The sequence below is a fragment of the Dermacentor silvarum genome, chromosome 8 (genome assembly GCF_013339745.2).
Source record: "Dermacentor silvarum isolate Dsil-2018 chromosome 8, BIME_Dsil_1.4, whole genome shotgun sequence".
Lineage (NCBI taxonomy): Eukaryota > Metazoa > Arthropoda > Arachnida > Ixodida > Ixodidae > Dermacentor > Dermacentor silvarum.
In genome coordinates this window covers 60,409,601-60,428,977 of record NC_051161.1, presented here as the reverse complement: position 1 = coordinate 60,428,977, position 19,377 = coordinate 60,409,601, and the positions used below count along the sequence as shown (strand labels likewise).

At 43.4% G+C, this 19,377-nt stretch overlaps 1 protein-coding gene across 3 annotated transcripts; it reads left to right on the top strand.

The window, feature by feature from the left end:
- The first annotated feature begins 3,976 nt into the window (after positions 1 to 3,976).
- Positions 3,977 to 12,204, top strand: LOC119461303 (uncharacterized). 3 transcript variants are annotated; one of them, XM_037722552.2, is made up of 4 exons: positions 4,010 to 4,203; positions 8,788 to 8,858; positions 10,732 to 10,911; positions 11,928 to 12,204. In XM_037722552.2, exons 1-4 carry the CDS (start codon positions 4,122 to 4,124, stop codon positions 12,150 to 12,152), a joined length of 558 nt encoding a protein of 185 aa, XP_037578480.1. In that variant the 5' UTR covers positions 4,010 to 4,121; the 3' UTR covers positions 12,153 to 12,204. The 3 variants fall into 3 exon arrangements, with proteins under 3 accessions (XP_037578482.1, XP_037578480.1, XP_037578481.1); XM_037722553.2 differs by lacking the exon at positions 4,010 to 4,203 and adding an exon at positions 5,516 to 5,723; XM_037722554.2 differs by having other exon boundaries at positions 3,977 to 4,203; positions 10,732 to 12,204.
- The last annotated feature ends 7,173 nt before the right edge of the window (positions 12,205 to 19,377 follow it).

The following is a 19,377-nucleotide window of genomic DNA, read 5'->3' as shown; positions in this document are numbered from 1 at the left end:
TATCCAGTCGAGTAGATCGTGAAACTGACGTAGAGACACTCACATCAGTTATACAAGAAACAATGAAATTGTGTACGAAACAAGTGCCCATTCCTGATGAATACACATCATTTGATGGAGAATATGAACATTTGAGAGCTATAAGAAGAAGAGCAGAAAGAGCTTACCGCCGCAGTGGAAATATAGAAGCGTATAGAAATTCGCAGCAAGTCCACTCAGTCATGCGAATACGACTACAAAAAATAGGGGGAAAAAGATGGCGTGAATATTGCAATACGTTGTCTCCCCCGACGCCAGTTCCTCGAATATGGATGACTATTCGTGCATTAAGCGGCCCTGTTGTTCAAACACAACCATTTCGTGCTCTCTCAATAGCCAAGGATACTTCAGAATTAGAGATTGCTGAAGAATTCTGCAAGATTATAACTAGAACAAGCGTTTCTATTACTTGTCCGGAGTTTCAATATTCAGTTAAAATGGCAAAACAAAAAAATTCTGCGTGTTTTTAGTCCCAGCATGTACAATTAGACTATCAATTCTCTATGATTGAGCTAAAATGTGCACTTGCGTCTTGTAAGACAAAGACTGCTGCAGGTCCAGATTCCATTGCATACAGTATGTTGCAAAACATGGGACCTAATGGTCGATTGGCACTTTTGGAGTTACTGAATGACTTGTGGAAAAAAGAGTATGTCGCTGACTCTTGGAAAACAGCACGTGTGATACCTATATTGAAGCCTGGTAAAACTCCTCTATCTCTTGAGTCTTTTCGTCCTGTGAGCTTGACGAGCTGTCTATGCAAGGTCATGGAGAAAATGATTGACACTAGGCTGCAATGGTGGTGTGAGCAAACAGAAGTACTTCCAGATCACATGACAGGATTTCGAAGGCGGCGATGCACCATGGATGCAATTTTGGATATCGTCACCTATGTTGAACATGAACGAGCTAAGGGAAATGTCATAATAGCGTTTTTTTTTTTTTAGACGTTAAGCGAGCCTTCGACACAGTCAGTCATGCTCATATATTGTGTGGTCTGCTAGAACTGGGAGTCTCTGGAAGGGCGCTACTGTGGATATCCAACTTCTTGAATGGCAGATCAATATTTATTCAAACAAGCGAAGGAAAAAGTTCCTCTCATAATTTTATTCAAGGAGTCCCACAAGGCAGTGTCTTAAGCCCGTTTCTCTTTAATTGTGTAATGGCGGATTTACAACGGAGACTTCCACCTGCACTACACTACTCTATATATGCGGATTATGTTTGTATTTGGGCCTCTGGTTCATGTGCTAGCCTTGTTCAATCAACTTTGCAGGAAGGCAAAGTTGATTGGTCATTGTGGACGCTATGGTCATTGTGGTCGCTATGGTCATTGTGGACAAATTCTTAAAAGAAAGAGGAATGGAGCTGTCTTACAGTAAGACGGCTGTGCTACCCTTTACTAGAGGATGCCTAAAAGACTTTCAGCTGTGCCTTGAGGGGCAACGTGTAGACATAGTAAAACAACACAAATTTCTGGGGGTTATACTAGACAGACAACTTTCTTGGAATGCTCACATTAAAGCACTCGAAGAACAAATAAACTCAACAATAAATGTTCTTCTCCGCGTAGCAGGCACGACATGGGGAGGGTCGGTTTCTTCACTACTGAAAGTACATAATACACTTATAAAGCAAAAAATAGCTTATTCTTCACCTGTTCTGCATGGAATTTCCCGTTCATCTGAAGAGCGACTTCAACAAATAATAGCTAGGAGCCTTGGAGTATGCTTAGGTGTTTCCCGAGCAACCTCAAGTTCCTTAGTAATTGCAGAGGCACGTCATCCTCCATTCCCTATTATGAGGACGGTTGAAACCTGTCGACACTACTTTCGCGTTTCAGTACAGCACAAAAGGCACCCACTAGCAATTACACTTCTTGAGAGAGACAGGGCGAATATCAATACTGTGATTCAGGTGCAAAAAAATCTACTACCACACAACGAATTTTGGATCTCAGATATTTCCTACCCTCCATGGCGACTTGTCGCCCCAAAATTGAACTTTCGGTTGACGGAATTATTCGCAAACGAGACATGGTTGTGCTAGCAGCCCAACAACTGGCGCTGTACCAGATATACTTTCGGTACCCTGGATATATTCAAGCGTATACAGACGGTTCTTGTCAAACAAATTCTTCTACAGCTGCCTTTGTCATTCCAGAATGGAACCGAATACAGACGTTTAAACTGTCTCACACGACATCATCAACTACAGCAGAGCTTATTGCAATATTGTCTTTGTTACGATACATAAATTCAACGCAAAAAGGGAACCAATGGGTCATCCTTTGTGACTCACAAGCAGCTTTGTCGTCACTTCGTGGTGGCATCAGCAATTCCCAAAACATGGCGTTAGTTTATGAGACACTAAAGGAGCTCACAAAGGCAAGTGAAAAAACTCGCACAATAATGTTCCAATGGATACCTGGCCACTGCAATATCCCTGGGAATGTTGCAGCAGACATGGCTGCTAGACAAGCGCATATTAATACCGCCACACACGGTCTCCCTCTAACGCAAGGAGAATTGCGGCACATACTAAGACAAGTCTCAGTCCGTGGTTGCAAAGCGACATGGTTTGATCAGAACTCGAAATCTTCAGATATATTTCACATTGACCCTGCGCTTCAATTCAAAATCCCGTCCACATTGAATACAACCAGAGCCTTTGAAACACTCATTCACCGTCTGCGGCTCGGTAACGCATACACAAAAAATTTCAAGAGCTGATAGTCCGGAATGTACTTGTGGCCACGCGGATGAGGATGTGCAGCATCTTCTGTTAGAATGTCCGCGACACGACACACACAGACAACGTTTAGCACGTGATTTAGAGACATTAGACCACAGGCCCTTCAGCCTCAGGAAGATATTAGGTCCTTGGCCAACATATTCGTTGCAAAGACGAGCGTTAATGGCCCTCCAAAGATTTCTAGAAGCGAGCAATATTCTCGGAAATTATTGAAAAGAGTGTTTATCTGTGATAAACTCACTCTATGGTCAATTCGACACCTGGGTTCATGTACTTTCATTTGAATCGAATCCATGCTATCTTATGTGCCGTGATTTTAGTATAGTTACGTGACCGGACTTTGTGTTTAGTGTACCTATGTGACTGAACTTTGTGTGCCGTTTTTCTGAGTGGACTTCCAGTTTTAGTGTGGCATTAGTGTACTTATGTGACTGCATTTTGTGTTTAACTTATTGCGCCTTTGTGACTGAACTTTGTGTTGCTGTGTTTCTGAGTTGACTTCCAGTATTAGTGTGGTATTAGTGTACCTATGTGACTGGACTTTGTGTTATTGTAATTTGGAGTTGACATTTAATTTTAATGCGTGTAGGTCAATTTTTCTTTCTTTCGTTCATACCTCTATGTGAAAAGGAGTAGCCGGCGCCAATTAAAGGCGTCAGCATCTCCTAAATACCATATAATAAAGAAAAGAGATCCTGAGGAAAAGTGGAAATATGTCCGACCTACGTCGTCATCCTCGACGGCCGATTCGCCAACATTAGGAAGAAGCTGAAGTGAATAAAGCTCACGCGCCACGGGCCTTGCGCCCGTGAGGCATTCGGTCCAGTGGGCAAGCGCCGCAAATGAAGGAACGAGCAAGCAAGCAAGCATTCTGTCCAACAGCCGGCGCGTTTGCGGCTGCTTGCTCCTCGCCGCCGCAGCGCGCTGGCTTCCCGCCAGTAGCATGGCTAGCGCAGCTGCAGATAGCATAGAACGGAAATGAACACAATTGTATGCAGCGCCGTTAGTTGCGTTGTATTCGATACACACACTTGACAGGAAGGTTCGATTCGCATTGATTCCTGCAACACGTAGGCTTGCACGGCCTATTCGGCCTTCTGGAAAGACTCTCAGTCTGTTATCACTGCTGCGCCGTTGGAAATAAATGCAAAAAAAAAATAGTAACGAGCAGAAAAACCAGAGAAGAGCCGTGAATAGTCGCGACAGGCGCGCCACCGTTGCGCTCGTCTCCTCCACCTGCGCTCGCCTTAGCCCATCCGTCAACGCACTCTCTGAACGTAATCGCATCGGGCCGCTCGCAACATCGGCGCATCGGTGGAGGCACCGCCATGGCTACGAACACCGCGGCGACGTCGACGAAGAAAAGTAGCGGCATCGTTTGGAATCTCCAAGTGGAGTACTTCAAACCAGGTGAGGCGGCTAGCATATGACCTTGATGTTCTAGTTGTCTTCTCTTTTGTACGGTATACTGAAGCGTGTTTTCGTGTTCACGTGTGTATCTGATTTTGCTTATGCACCATGTTTCTCGGGTGGCAGTGCAAACTGCGCGAAAACTCAAATGTTCTTCCTGTCTCAGTTCTTTTGTTTAAGGTAACTGTGAAGTGTCTGAGAAAAAAAAATAATAAGCGTCTCAGTCTTTGCGAGGGGATGCAAGGAAAGTTCGATAAACGGTGGTCTTCGCTGGCAAAACGGTTGATTTGCTTCCTTTCGCAAACTCCACCGAGTCACGCGCGTTTAAGTGCAGCTAACGCGACGTGCGGAAAAGGTCGAGGGGCGTTATGCGACACGAGACAGATAAATCGGAGCCAGGCGGGAACGCTGCTTGCGATGATTCTCGGGCGGTGACTCACAGATAAACACGTGTTACTTTCACCTCGTCTAATGCCATGTTTGCCCGAATATAACCCGCGACCATTTGGCAAACCTTACTTCAGAAGATCCTGCTAATAAGCACAAAACGTCTTCGACTGCAGAAGTGAAGGCATACGCACAAGTGAACACGGGCAGACTAAAAGCGCCACAGGTGTTTTTATTGTCCCCGAAGGCGTGCGTGTGGGTGCGGGTGAGTAAGAGTGCCTTGCGGTGTTCTTTTTTTTTTTTTTTTTTTGTGCTAGACGAGGCGGATGATTATCAGCGAATCAACGACATAAATATAAATCAGAGATCTCAGACGATAATGTGGTTCTGAGCGCTGGCAAGATCAGCACTTCCACTGACGGCAGTCTCTTTTCTATTTATTCATTCATCGCTTGCAGCAAACGGCAGTGGCACGAGCTCCACCGGTAATAGCAGAGAAGGTTGGGAAATTTATTTGCACTTTTACATAACCAATTACACGGACGTTTCGGTGGACTATATCGCTATTGAATGCCTTTAGCATTTCATTTCTTATTTCACGAACTTACGCCACCCCGATAGCGAGAAATGAACTATTGTTACGCGCCGGCTGAGAAAAGCAATCACCGCCGCTGTACATGCGCCTCGTATCAGGTTCTTAACTATTCGTAAGCGGCCGCCGAAGAAATTATTGGACCTCACTTCGAAACGCGATTTTGCAGCGCTTTCACACTGCATTTGTTGCCTCCTCGTACGGGCACTGGCGAGCTGCTGTAGCGAACAGCGACCTGACGGGCTGATGCAACTAGCACACCCGGTTGCTGCTATCAGCGTTCGCGGCGCCGAGGCACGACGTGACTCATTCTCAGAAGCACCTCTCTCGTTGTTGACGTGGCGCGATCGCGTGCGGCCATTGGCTCGCTCCGATTTGTCCCATCCCTGCGTCTTGGTTGCGTCAGCTTTAGTCTGCCGTATACAGCAGGCGCGTACGTTGCTCGGCGTGCATACAGTAGTTGTGCGCGCGTTCGTCATGTCACAAGCAGAGCCCGATGAAGTGAAGCGAAAGGCTCCTCCGGATGCCGACAGCACCTGGGGTATGTGATGCTGTGCCGCACTGCTACGTGAATTTTTGCTCGCTGTTAAGCCTGGTTTTTTTTTTTTTTTTTTTTTTTTTGAGAGAGGCTGAAGGAAACATTTCAAATTAATGCACTCAAAAAATAACTTTGAATGTGAGGTTAATTAAAAATTGTATATTTATTTACAGCATTTCTGTGAAAATTTCCGCAATTTATTTGCACTCGAAAATAATTTTATAAAAGGCTAACCATGCGTAATTGGTTTCACATCATTTACCATACCTGTAGGCGAAATTCGACGGCTAGTTATAAAAGGCTGATATGGGCGTCCGGCACTCAAGGAATGCCTTTGTATCAGCACATTTTCACACTGCGCTAGTTCAGGCTATGTTAAAGGCGTCTTGCGGCAGCCTTTAACACAGTCAGTGTTGGAGATGAGCGAAGTTTTCGTACATAAATTAATGCACCCGTGGGAGTTCAAGTTACCCTCGTTCAATCTCCGTGTGCAAAGCGCTGCTTTCTGAGTCGGAGGTTGTGACGGATTAACATGGGTGTGACTTCATGTGGGACGACACGACATGATGTCAAAGTCGGGCTATGATGAAGCATAGGGCGAAATCGCGTCAAGAGGCTACAGGGAGTTTAAACACGTATTATGATCTGTAGTTAAAGGTAAAGTAATTTGCATTCGAGCCTACGTGATCCCCATATTTCTTTCAAGCTAATAAGAAAAAAATGCGAAATGTGATGTTTTGCTTACAGCTGTTGATACTCCGTTATTCCCCTCCAGTCGGTCTCGACATGCTAATAATTCAGTCTTCATTTAGATGAGGCTTTAGCTTTTGGCTAATTCTGATTAACATATTAAGATACTGTCAAACGCAGAAATTCTCCCATTAGACACTCACTAGAGCTATTCAAAATAAATTTGTTGCATTTAGAATGGACAGCTAAAGTCTACGGATTGCAGAAAGCACAATCTTGCTTCATAGTTTTTACAAAAATATTGATGAGTATTGGTAAAACTTAGAAAAAAAATTAAGCACAAATTTTACGAATCCGAAACTTTGCACCAAGAACGAATATTTTACCGCTAATTTCTGTGAACTACGTCTGTTAAAGCAAATAAAGCAGTGAAATGTGATTATTTCCTTTACAATATACTGCCACAATGTTTAGGCAGATTTTGCAAAAATCTCTACTCGCAGATTAATGGTATGTTTCAAGGAGGTGCATAAAACATCCATTTTGTCTTCTTTATACTATGTCGCAATAGGTAGTCCAGTTTCTAGGAGTGTGATATCGTTTCTTACTGCTTATTTAAAGAGATGTATGCTGGAGGCCGAGTTTTTTTTTTCAATTTCCAAGAATGAAAGAAAAAACTGATGGGCATTTTAAATAAAAGATCAACTTTCTGCAGCCCGCAGATTTACCTCTTTCCTTAAAATGTAGCAAACCAGCGGTGCAGTCGATGCTGTGCAAAACCATTATTCTGTTCTTATCTACTCATATCTAGATAAGAGCTCGGTAGCTAAAGCTTGCAGTTAAATATGTGATTTGATCCACTCTTCAAGATAACGCGTAATCAGCATTCAAGCCAAGAGAACCACTCAATTGCTTCAACTTCTTTTTTTTTATGAGTAATCTGACACTTTACTCAAACATCTACAGAAAGAACGTGATTCACCAGGCCGGCATATTAAAACCAATTCTGATGGTTCTAAAACTGCTAATTCAGTGTTCCTTGATAAGATAGAACCATACTGTGCTGTATTTGCTGGCTGATTGTTCTGGAAAATGGGAGCTCTAGAAATTTCCATGCTCCCACCATCAGGACGAACTTGCTTCTCTTTTTTTTTTCTTGAACACAGTATCAACGGTGGGAACGTTTGTCGCAGGCGTACTGTATATTCCCAAAACTCCTGTTCGCAAGATTTTGTAAGAGTAATCCTTAAGATATAAACAAAGCTTCAGAATGAGTGAATCAATCGATCAAACTCAATCAATGCAGCTTCAGTGTTTTCAAAAGCCATTACCTAATTAAGCACCACTCACCTCTGTTACCTCCTTGGGCAAAGGCAGCTGCCGAAAATATGGCTTACAGTAGCTACCTAGGCGGATGAGCCAACACGACAGAAAAAGTTGGAAGGCGACTCAACCTTTGCTTGAAGTCGATGAAAGAAAATGTCTTTCTGGGTGAGTTGACCGTGAGTGCGGGGTTGTACGAACCATATAATTTATTATGAGAGCCGCGCTGGAGCGACGTTTCATCGACGCCATCTAGACGTTAAATCGCCTTCCATCTTTTTGTCAACAACTATCAGCAGCTGCAACAGAACAATCGTCATGATCAACATTGTCATCATCAGCGCTGCTCTCAGAACAAATTATATGGACAATCATCAGTGTCATCATGATCGGTTTCGTCACATTTTTAGACTGTGCTATCTCCGGGATCGGCCCACTATAGAGGCTAGAAGCAGAGGTTAGGCAAAGACATACCCGATACAGAAGAGAGGCGTTAACTCGCCAAGGAATAGCGTATTCTAAATGCCAGCACACTTTAGCCCCTCCTCTTCCAGCTCTGAACGAATTGACTGCCGACAGCAGCAGGCTCTGAAGCAGGCACCACCATCTTCTCATGAACTACTTATTTGCAATACACGCAGGATCGCCCTCGCTCGCTACGCTATTGTATGTTGCGCACATGGCATCCATAATACGCGCACAGACTCCACCGACCTAAGAGCCCATGTGGGGCGAAAAGTTAATAAAAATTAGGAACACTGTTTAATACACCACGACTGCTAGAACTTGACACCGAGTGTAGCGCAAAGTATTGAAACCATTCTTCATCTGTTCCCGATTTCACTTTGGGTCATGGATGACGTAAGTTCAATGACAGGATTAGACTGGAAGTGGTCTGGAGGCCTAGTAACAAAGCACTTTTGCGTTCAAAAACAGAACAAAAAGCTAGTCAATTGCTTGTGTCATCAGCCACGAAACAACCGACCGCAAATGATGTGAAGCATTTCTTTGTCTTAGCAATAGCATGCGTTAATATGTTCTCGCTGTCATGCAGTTGACTTCCCGCTCGACGGCACCGGATCCAGCTCATCGGCAAGCTGGTCTCCCTCCCAAGTACGAAACATGGTACGTAGAAACTTCCTATCCTCCACTTCAATATTGAGCATAAAAAAAACTCTAAGCAATTCATTTTTAAATGTAGTAATATAAACTGATAAAATCAGTTCGCTTATTGGTTGATTGTTTCATTAAAATGTGATAATTCGAATAAATATTACCGCCCATCGTAAGTAGCGTTTTTCGAATCTTTTGCATACCAAGAACAGGTACAATTGAAAGCTGCCTCAAGCCGATGGCTAGTTGGCTATATGTTGGCAAGAAAGACTTGCTACACAAAAAAAAAACATGTAAACAACGTTGACAAGAACCGAACACTGAGATAATTGCAAGTTTTCAGCCGGTGGTTTATTCAGCGCACACAGGAAATAAGGAGCATCAATATAAAAAAGCTCACCTGTGAGTTAAAAAGACTTGCAGAAATTTGTAAAATGTCCTGTATGTTGCATTCTTTCTTCTGCCGACATAAATTGCCGCACTTTAAACATTTTTTTTTCTATTTAGATCTATCTAGAAACCTATATTTTGCACCGTGGCAGCATAGACGACATAAAATGATCTAAACAACTGCAGGAACTAGAGACCAACTTCAGTGATTACTGGCTAACTCGTCGACGTCAGATTTTTGGAGGACACGTTCTCGGACTAGTCTTCATCATAATTGTGATCATCATTATGAGCCTATTTATCGTAGGACAAGACCCTCTCCCAGCGATCTCCGGTTATTCCTTTGCCGAGTTCGCTGACCCCACTTTACATTTTCAAATTTCATCACACAACCTATTTCACTGCCCTCCGCGACTGCACTTCCTTTTTCCTAGGCACCCATTCTAATCGGCAACAAACAACTTTAATAGACAACGGCATTTTGACCACCAGCTCTACACGTCGCGTCCAACTCTATTGCTTCTTCCTAATGTCAACAAGAATATCGGCTGCCCCCGTTTTCTCGCTAATCCACAACGCTGTCTTCCTGTCTCTTAACGTTACGCCTATCTTTTCTCGTTCCATCGATTTGTGGTGCTCGCTAAAGTGCAAAATATAGCGCATCGAGACAACCATAAAGAAAAAAAAACAAAGGAAGCGCAGGTGCAATTATGTCTACGTCGTTTTCTTTCTAACTGTGTTGTTACGCTATGTTATGCCCGTTACATGATGGCTCTTTCGTAAATATGACCGATAAAATGTACGGTCTTCTTGCAAAGCTCGCCACAGTGTATGCAAACACCAGACCACATCTATGTGGGGTGTCAAACCAAAGAGATTTCTGCGAACATCTGGAGATTTTAAATTGCCTTTAGAAACTTAATATTATTACGTTTTTTTTTCTAAATAACTTGCCTTTTCCAAAATACCTTCGATTGTTTAATTTATTCCAAACTACTTTGTCACATAAATACTCGTCTTTAGACTAGAGGTCGAAAACAAATTTTATGTGTCTGCATTCCATATGTCAAAAGCAGAAAAAATAGAAGGAACATTGTTAGCGAAGTCGTGTACGACTCTGAAAGAATGCGCTCTTCCATGCGCAATTTTTTGGGGACATGTTGGAATCATTCCCAACTTTAGTTTGTATTTTACCAGTGTTTTGAAAACAATAGAATGCGGAACATTATGGGGTAAAATCAAAAATACGGTAGCTAAAAATAGCGATTATCGAATTACCGGATTTTGTCCAGTAAAACTTGAGGTGCGCAAAGGCGTCATCCTGTCATAAAAGGGGCCACAAATACAATGCATCACTACTTCTAATAAAAGCTACAAATTCCGGTGCTATTGCTCTGTCAAAAAAAATTTATATGCTAACACTGATAATAAGCATCTAGAATTTTTTTGTGTGTACGTAGGTGTTAGCCGTAAGTTCTGCTTCTTCTAACAACAGGTGGATGAAGCTGGTCAAAACCTGGCACCACCAATCAACATAAATCATGCGAACGTCGTCTACAATATCCTAGCAAACTGCGGTGCAGAACAGCTTCGCAGTCTGTTTCCCGACCGCACTGGACGCGATCGCAGCCCCATCGATGACCGTCGAGTTGGAAATTCCAGCCGTCGTACTCAGGTGTGTCATTGAACACGGGTGCATTGCAGTTACCGTGACACCTCGTCTACGCACCATCAGACTTTCTAAACAGACCCTTTCTTGCAGTTTTTCTGCACTTGCAGACTTTCTGCACTTGCTGGCTACTCTGTTTAAAAGTAGCCATCAACTATTTCAATGAAGTACACACACACAAAGAAACGAACAGTCAAAATATGGAAAACATGATAAAATATTTTGCAAGGAACAAAGCCTTACAATAGATATAAAAATCTTATGTTGACTACAAAGTAATTATACAAGTAAACATAATAACGATAAACAAAGTAAATAGGTAGAGTACAGAGTACTCTACCAGCGCCGGCGATGCACCAATGTTTATTGTGTGTCACGAAAGATGATCATTTAGGACTACCCGAAATATTTTTCTTTTCACATTGCATTGTATATTCTTTGTATCTTCAATGGAGTTGCAATAAGTTCTAGGTCAAGAACGTTTCATGAACTTTATGTGGCTATTACATGTTAATTATTACAATGACGGATTTTAGAAAATTTAGGCATCTTTAATGATGTTATCATAGTTCTATTTAATGCAGAAATTATATCGACTATATCCAGACACCTAACTCGCCTTCGACTTTTAAGCAACGCCGACTCCTCAAAATATAACACAACCTAGAAATTCGGACTTTCGAGATACTAAATATAGCGATTCCCTAGTCACGAAGTTTGTTCATTTTACTGAAGATGTTAACGAACGCGAATACAACATACAGAAAATCTCTCTATTTGGTCGACCCTGTTTCAATTTCTGTTTTCCTATCTTGGGCACATTCTTTTAGCTTATTCATTCTTTGGCATGCTAGCAGTGTAAAAACAAGTGTGTTGAGCGGAAATAATTCCACCATGGTCAAACCGCGGTACTATATAGAGTGATCGTTTTCTCCTTTCGTCTCTTGGAATTTGAAAGAGATGGCAATGCCCGAGGTTTTCAGCCTCAAATTTTTCTCACCATATATTTCCCCCCGTTTCAGATAATAGAAAATAGAAGACACTCCGCGACCAGACGAAGAAGTATGGAAGATCGCACGTGCTCCTATCGGTCCATTCCTCGTCGCTTGGAGTATAATCGCCGTGAACACGGTTATTCGCACGGTAATCATCGGGGAAACTGTCGTCATTGCGAGGAAGTGCCTCGCGAACGAAATGCCCACTCGTGGAATTCTCCTAGAAGTCAGAACTCTTTTCGCCTACAGTGATGTGCTGTTCAGAATCGAACAACGTGTTAGTTATAAAACTTCGTCCTAATGACACGTTGCCTCAGCTACTGAAGCGATCGGTTTAGACACTGACGAATTTGGTCATGTTGCAGTTGTCATAGTTTAAGTGACGTTATGGCTATCGAAGCCAGATAATTTTTTCGATCGTTGTAGTGTCTTAGTGGCATTGCTCCTCTATACAAGGCGCTAATGGTGATACGAGTCGCTGTCTGGTGCACGGCTTTGCTTTCTTGGTTCGTAAGATCTTTGTTTTCTCTACTATAGCGATTACTGGTACGAAACTGCTTAAAACGCAATAAGGCGAAGAGTACTGCTGTACGTGCACAGTACCGATGCTAATGCAAAAATCTAGTATTGAGGTTCAACGTCCCAAAGCAACTTACAGTGCAAAACAGATACCGTATAGTGCTTGAGGGGATGGCTCTGGATTATTTTGACTACCTGGGGTTCTTTAACTTGCACCTAAATGTAAGTACATGGGTGTTTTCGCATTTCGGCCCCATCGAAATGCGGCCGCCATGGCCGGGATTTGATCACGCGACCTGGTGCTTAGCAGCCCAACACCATAGCCACTAAGCAAATACGGCGGCTGGCCGGCAAGTAAACCCGCAATTTTTTACTCACCATCTCAATGACGTCGCCATTGAACTACTTCGGTGGATTGGGTAATATAAGATGGCAATGGATCAGTGCAACAGAAGGGTGCGGAACACGCGAAAGCCATTACCAGCTCTGGCGCAGGCCCCGTGAAAGCGTTTCATATCGGGATATGGCTCAATTTTGGTTTTGTGGTAGTGTATATCGGTGCTTGCAAATTCACAGTGAATTGTCCTAGGCGCTACCCACAGGCGCACATAGACACCACGAGAATGCGGTTCGGATGTGATATGTTTCAATAAAGTGTGGTTCCTCTTCGACTGTGCCAATGTTAACCCGTTAGCAAAGGATGCGGACTCCCATGGTCCATGCCTGGATGCATGCTTCGATGCACCACCTTCCTTCCCGCGCGGCGACTGCTGTCGAGAGTGGCGCTCTAGCGCCGGTGCGCATGCGCGTCCCATCATATCTGTCGGCCTGTCACGTTGCTTTCCTTAACGACATATGCTGCTGCGGGCAGCCACCTGTGCCGCTTCCTCTGCGCCGTCATCTCTGCACCGCTCTTTCACCGAGTGAGTGCGGCGGAGCTGGCTCAACCGTCCGTCGTGCATTGCAATTTCTTCGGTTATTGCGCGGCCTACTGCCCATTTTCGCGCTTTTTGATGACTTGGCCAGAATGCTTTGCTTCTTATTGGGACGTTATGCTATCGGAAGCGCTTGCGATACATGCTGTGCCGACGTGATGCTGCTACTTTCATATTATAAAGTATCGATAAAATGTTGCAAATCTTTTTGTGCGACAAAAAACACCGATTGGAAAACCATGCCTGAATGAATGCATGAATGAATGAAACGTTGAATGATACCGATTGGTTTCCCACATCAATGCTTCGGGAATACAGGAAGTAAGCCTCTTCATTGCGCAATGCCGTACCAACTATTTTTCGAATGCGTGGAGGGGCAAGCACTATATATATATATATATATATATATATATATATATATATATATATATATATATATATATATATATATAATGACCGAGCAAGACATTTGTGATGAAAGCCTGACCCCGGCTTTAACGTCGCAAGAACATTGATGTTATTGTATTCTTTTAAAACTGGATCATTCAAAAATACATTCGCTTGATATATATATATATATATATATATATATATATATATATATATATATATCCTTCTGAGGATGTCACCAGTTTCGAGATATTAATTCCCGAACTGTGCGGAGAAATACATAAATGCATTGGCGGTTCCAGTTACTTTATTAACAAAATGTCGTTTTATGCATTGAAGCACAAACGTAAATGTAACGCCCATGCATCTCTTCGCAACGTTCGGCAATTATTCTCTCGAAATTGGTGCCCTCCTGTGAATTCGTTCCAAGTAGATCCGCCTTGCGAACTCCACGGCTAGAATTTGTAAATTGCAATATGGGCCATAAGGTAATTAGTTAAAAACTTAATTAGTGATTTTCTGTGAATTAGTCAATTATGCATTTCAATTTTTTCTGCAAGTAATGTCCGCCTCTTCGAGTAGATCAGCTCATGAACTAGAATTGTGCTATCTGCCACAGGCAACCTTTAAAAGTTTTGAAACTGTTCGCTGAAACACCATGTATATTACGTATGTGCTCAAAAAAATTGACGCCACTCATCCATCCCGTATATAACTTCTTATTAGAACACAGACAACTGAAAACATCAGTCAGAAATGCTACACAGATATAGAAACAGCAGAAAAATTTCCAATCGAAACCTGAAATTTTACAATGCATAATGGTTCACTATACAAGCTAAATTTGTAACTCAGGTTCTGCTTGCAATAATTTTTAAATATTAAAATTTTGAAAGCATTGTTCACGCTTTTTCTTCGCGATTGGCTGGTTTAGTATTCTTAATAATGTGGTGTACCCAAAACCCAGTACAGCACTCTGCAATATTCTTGTAAAAGGGCTCACGCTCTTGTGTTCAAGCCCAGCTTTTAGAACAGGATTTCTTGCAGGGCTAGTTATTGTAAATTATGGAACAAGAAACCTACGAAAAACAAAGACGCGTACGCAAGAGAAGTGACCAGAACGAGCACTAAACTTATGACTATTTCCTTGCAAGTCGAGCGCTCGTCCTGCCCCCGTGTTCTGTGTACACGTTTGTCTCGCTGGTTTCCCCCATTAAAACAGTCGCTGCGCGGAACGGCACGCAGTACAAACCAAACAGAGTATGCCGTGTTACAAGCACACCTCATATATATTCGAGCAGAACTTGAGACCGCTGCAAGCTGGCGGCGAAAGCCCATCCGCGACCACCGAAACGCATCGGGGTTGTGCCGTGTTTGGAATTACATTTTCGCAAAGTCGAAATTTGCCTGATGTCTATACAATCCACTAAGTCGGCTCTACATGTTGTCCTATGGATGACTTTTATTCCACCATAACCAAATCTTTCAACAAAGTTTTTTTTTTTACATTTGTTTTGTACCGCCGGTAGAACACGTTCAAATGGTTCAGATATATTCACCTTCTGCAAGCGTGGGTGTTGAGCGCACCGCGTAAAACACTTGGCTTATTAGCGTGTGGTCGTAGGTTCGAAACTCACCACCGCTAACGTTGTTTTCGCTCCGAATTTATTTGTTTGATGCAATATTTTTTATAGCCATTCGTCTCACGTGACAGACGGGCGGACAGATTCCCTCGGTGGGTAGGCATAGAAATGCTTATGCATTTTAAAACTGCGTATAGAAGGCCATTTTCGAAGCAGCTTTCTTTGAGGTTGCTGAAATATCACCACTTGTCAATTCAAGTCGCCGAAAAAACGTCGCTGTTTACTAAATAGAAATGTTTGTCGTCAAACAAGAAAATCACGAACTCTGGCGACAAACTCGCTTAAATGTCAACATTGATTACACACTGGTAAATTATAAAGAGCAAAGCTGATCTTGGGTTTTCAAACATGGTTAGGTTAGATTGCACCAACAGGCACGGAATGGTGCAAACTGCGGTAGGTGAAACTTGGATTTGACTGCCCGGTGACAACCTCCTCTGCAATGCAAGCGTGCAAGGCGGGTCCTACAGGTGGCTCGCGCCGCAAAAGAACCATTACCCTGAACTGCTTAGCGTGGCCGGCCGAGTGTCTTCTGCCACAGCACGTGGCGGCTAGGCCCGAAAGACAATCCTAGCTGCCCAAGCAGCGGATAAATAAAGAAAGCATACTTATGTGGACGCTTTTGAAAACTTGGCCTCAGATGTTGTTTTGCTGGATTTGCCAGTGGGTAGCCGACAGTGCCCGCTTTCACTAGTGTGTGGGTGGCAGGGGAGGGGAGGGGCAAGTGCCCCCCTTGCCTCCTTCGTAGATTTGCGAAGGCCATTAAACTTCTATTTAGTAGCATATGCATACATAGTAATTTATGTACCTGTACAAATAACCACAGAAATTCAAGGCACGTATATGTTTCTTGAATCTAGTGGTAGACTTTTGCCTGAGATTGCAAGTCATTTGCTACACCTGTGGTTTGTACATGTACATCTGTACATGTGTGCTAGAAAAGGTCTGAAATATAGAGTTTGTATCTGATCCCCTGGAGGTTAGTGAACATAGTCAACAATTCGGCGAAACCTCGTCTGGTCAGGTAGCATGTTAACAAAACAATAATTACGGTCACTGACCAAGTCAAAAGTATCAGACGTTTTGGAACCCGTACAGGTTCCTTGGTCAAAAAAAAAGGTAAGTGAACTATCGCGTGTATGAAAAAGAAAATAAAAGTAGCGGCAGCAAAATGGCACTCGTGGAAAAAGAAAAAAGGATAAATATATAAATAAAAGTACGAAAGGAATGAATGTAAGGAAAGGCAGGTTGCAATATTATTGATAACCCAATAACAAAAAAACTTAGCAACTTATAAAAAATAACGAAGTGTCGTTGCCTATTTTTCTGCTATTTTTCTGTTGTTGCCTATTTTTGTCGACTTAGTTATTTTTCATTAAGCTGCTTAGTGTTTTTTTTTTTTTCAAGTCATGTTTGGGCAATGAAATATCAACTAGCCCGTACCCAAACCCTGCTTCAGTTACAAGAAGTTTGTCCTTCCTAGCGCGCTCCAAGAACGGCTGGTCTTTTGGCGTCCGCGGCAATTTCTTGAACCACTTCCATAGCCTTCTGTGAGGCGCTGGAAGATCGAGAACTAGGCGCTGAGACGCCTGTCTCAGGCCTCGGAGTTCGATTCAATCTTGAGAGGTGCGAGATAGCCGTCTGCGGGCGCGTCTTGGATTACGATGAAACAGCAGTGGTCTCTTCCATCAAGGGGGCGGCTGGAGTTCTTAAAGGAACACACTGTGTGGCGCCTGTAGACGCCTCAAACCTATGTGGCGCTGGCCTGCCGCGCCACGCTGGCGCATCCCGTTTGAGGTAAGTGAGAGCTTCTTCCTTGCTTCATAGCAATATATCTTCTCTTTCACCGTAAGTGCAACCATTTCTCTCTGTTTCCTCCAGAAAGGACAAGATCCCGATAAAGCTGCATGATGTCCTTTGCAGTTTGCGCAATGTGGAGAAGCATTGTGTAGTTGTCCGAGGGGTGATCAATGGCACTACACGTTGCGCACGTTGCTTTACCTCTGCATGATTATGACGCATGCCTGAACCTCTGGAACTTGAAGCATCGTCTCGGGTTCGGGATGCATGACCGAAGCGTGATCTTTAGATACCGTGCATCGAGTGAACGGGAGAGAATACTCACGCCAAAAGTAGTACAACATGTTTGGTTGGGATTTGTTAGTCGGTTTGTCCTAATTGTTATTCTCTGGACTTCGATTACATTTTATTCTGGGAACCCCTCGAGGAGTTATTCGTCGCTCAAGTTTAGGAAGTCTTCTGAGATCACGCCCCTGCTTGTGTTTACTGATCGGTGTGCTGAGATCGTGACTTTGATGTCACCAATGCTGGTGAGATTGGATAGCTTTTGTGATTGTTCTTCCTTTGTGACTTCGAGGATAACGTCTCCGCTTGTCATCTTAGAGGCATTGTAGCCTTCTCCGATTTTTTCTTCGAGGCATTTTGCCACCAAGTAAGGGGAGAGGTTTCGCATTGGGGTGATTCCTTCTCTATGGAACGTATGAATGTTACTCAGAATGTGAATTCGAAAGGTATTTCGGTGCGACCTCTTTTCAAAGGTCGGTCTCGAAGAGGGGAGAATGCGTCTGTCATAATATGCTTCCATTATTCGGCGGCTGTGGTAGTCACCCACCACCGAGCACAACAAGGGGCCGCTGCGAGGTTTGGATGATACCTGCAAACGCCAGCTATGCACCGCCGCAATAACCTAATATAGTACCGAAGGCTGGATATAATACACAAGGTTAACCTTTGCCACCTGGTAATTCCGAAGTGAGGAGAAGTTAATACGAGACAGGAAAGATGTAAAAGTAATAGAGAAAGAAAAAGGTTGGGGAGATGGGGACAGAAAAAGGCGACTGGCGCTTTCCATCGGGTGGGTCATCGGGTGCCCCTAAAAATTGGAGCCCGCGGGAGCGGGCTGCAGTTTTTAAGGGAAACAGACTTGGACAAGCGGCTGTAGCCCGGACAGATGTGTTTATAGCGATGCAAGTGCAACTGTGCTGTGCCACCTTTGACCGATTGTGATTGTGTATCTGTGCTGCTTTCTTTCTCTATCTCTACTTTCCTGTCACTTTACCTCCCCTCCCCTCTCTCCCCAGCGTAGGATAGCAAACCGGATCTTCCCATATAGTTAACCTCCCTGCCTTTCCCCTTTCTTCTCTCTCTCTCTCTTATGATGCACGGAAATCTGCAGCCAAATATGACAAAGTTATTGACCTATGCCTGATTAATGGAACACTGATAGCAAAGCTAGCAATTGCGTACTCTCAAATCGAAACTATAGACCAGCTGATCTCGCTGTACGAACTGACGGTTGCCGTCCCCTTTTCACTGTGTGATACGTGACGACAGACAAGGCGCCATAGGCATCTTTCTCCCTGTTCCATGGACTGTATCAAATACGTATACCTAAAGAGTCAAAAGCACGAAAAAAGAAGGGAGCACTTTCTCTTCGGAGAATGTGTGTATACCGTAACTGGTTCAACCACAACAACAAATTTCACTCGAGAGCTGAATTTCATCAAACGAGGGCAATATAAAGCTATATATATAAAGCGACAGCCGTGCGCCGTATTCACTCGTGTAGGACCCGCACATTTTCTTTCTCGAAAATTTAGCAGGGTGCCGGCATTACTGGAGGTAGGCGTGCTGCTGCCCACTGCAATAACGCGGCTAGGTGCGTTGCAGAGTCTTTAATACTTTAATGTACCAAAGTACTCTGGTTCTTGATTTAAAATCATAATTTGATCGCCACGCAAAGCGCAGCTTGTCGACACATGCATTTTTTTTTTCAGATTTGTAGACACTCTACCTTCGCTTTTCGAACGTAAGACGATATCACCTAACAATACGAAGGTTATAAACACAAGATATTACAGCGACGCTCTTAAGGGCTCACTCTTCGATGGTCGCGTCCGGCAATAGAAAAAAAATTCTCATTGGCCGTATGCTGTATGTGCGAGTGAAAGCGCGCGAGGGCGAGGGACT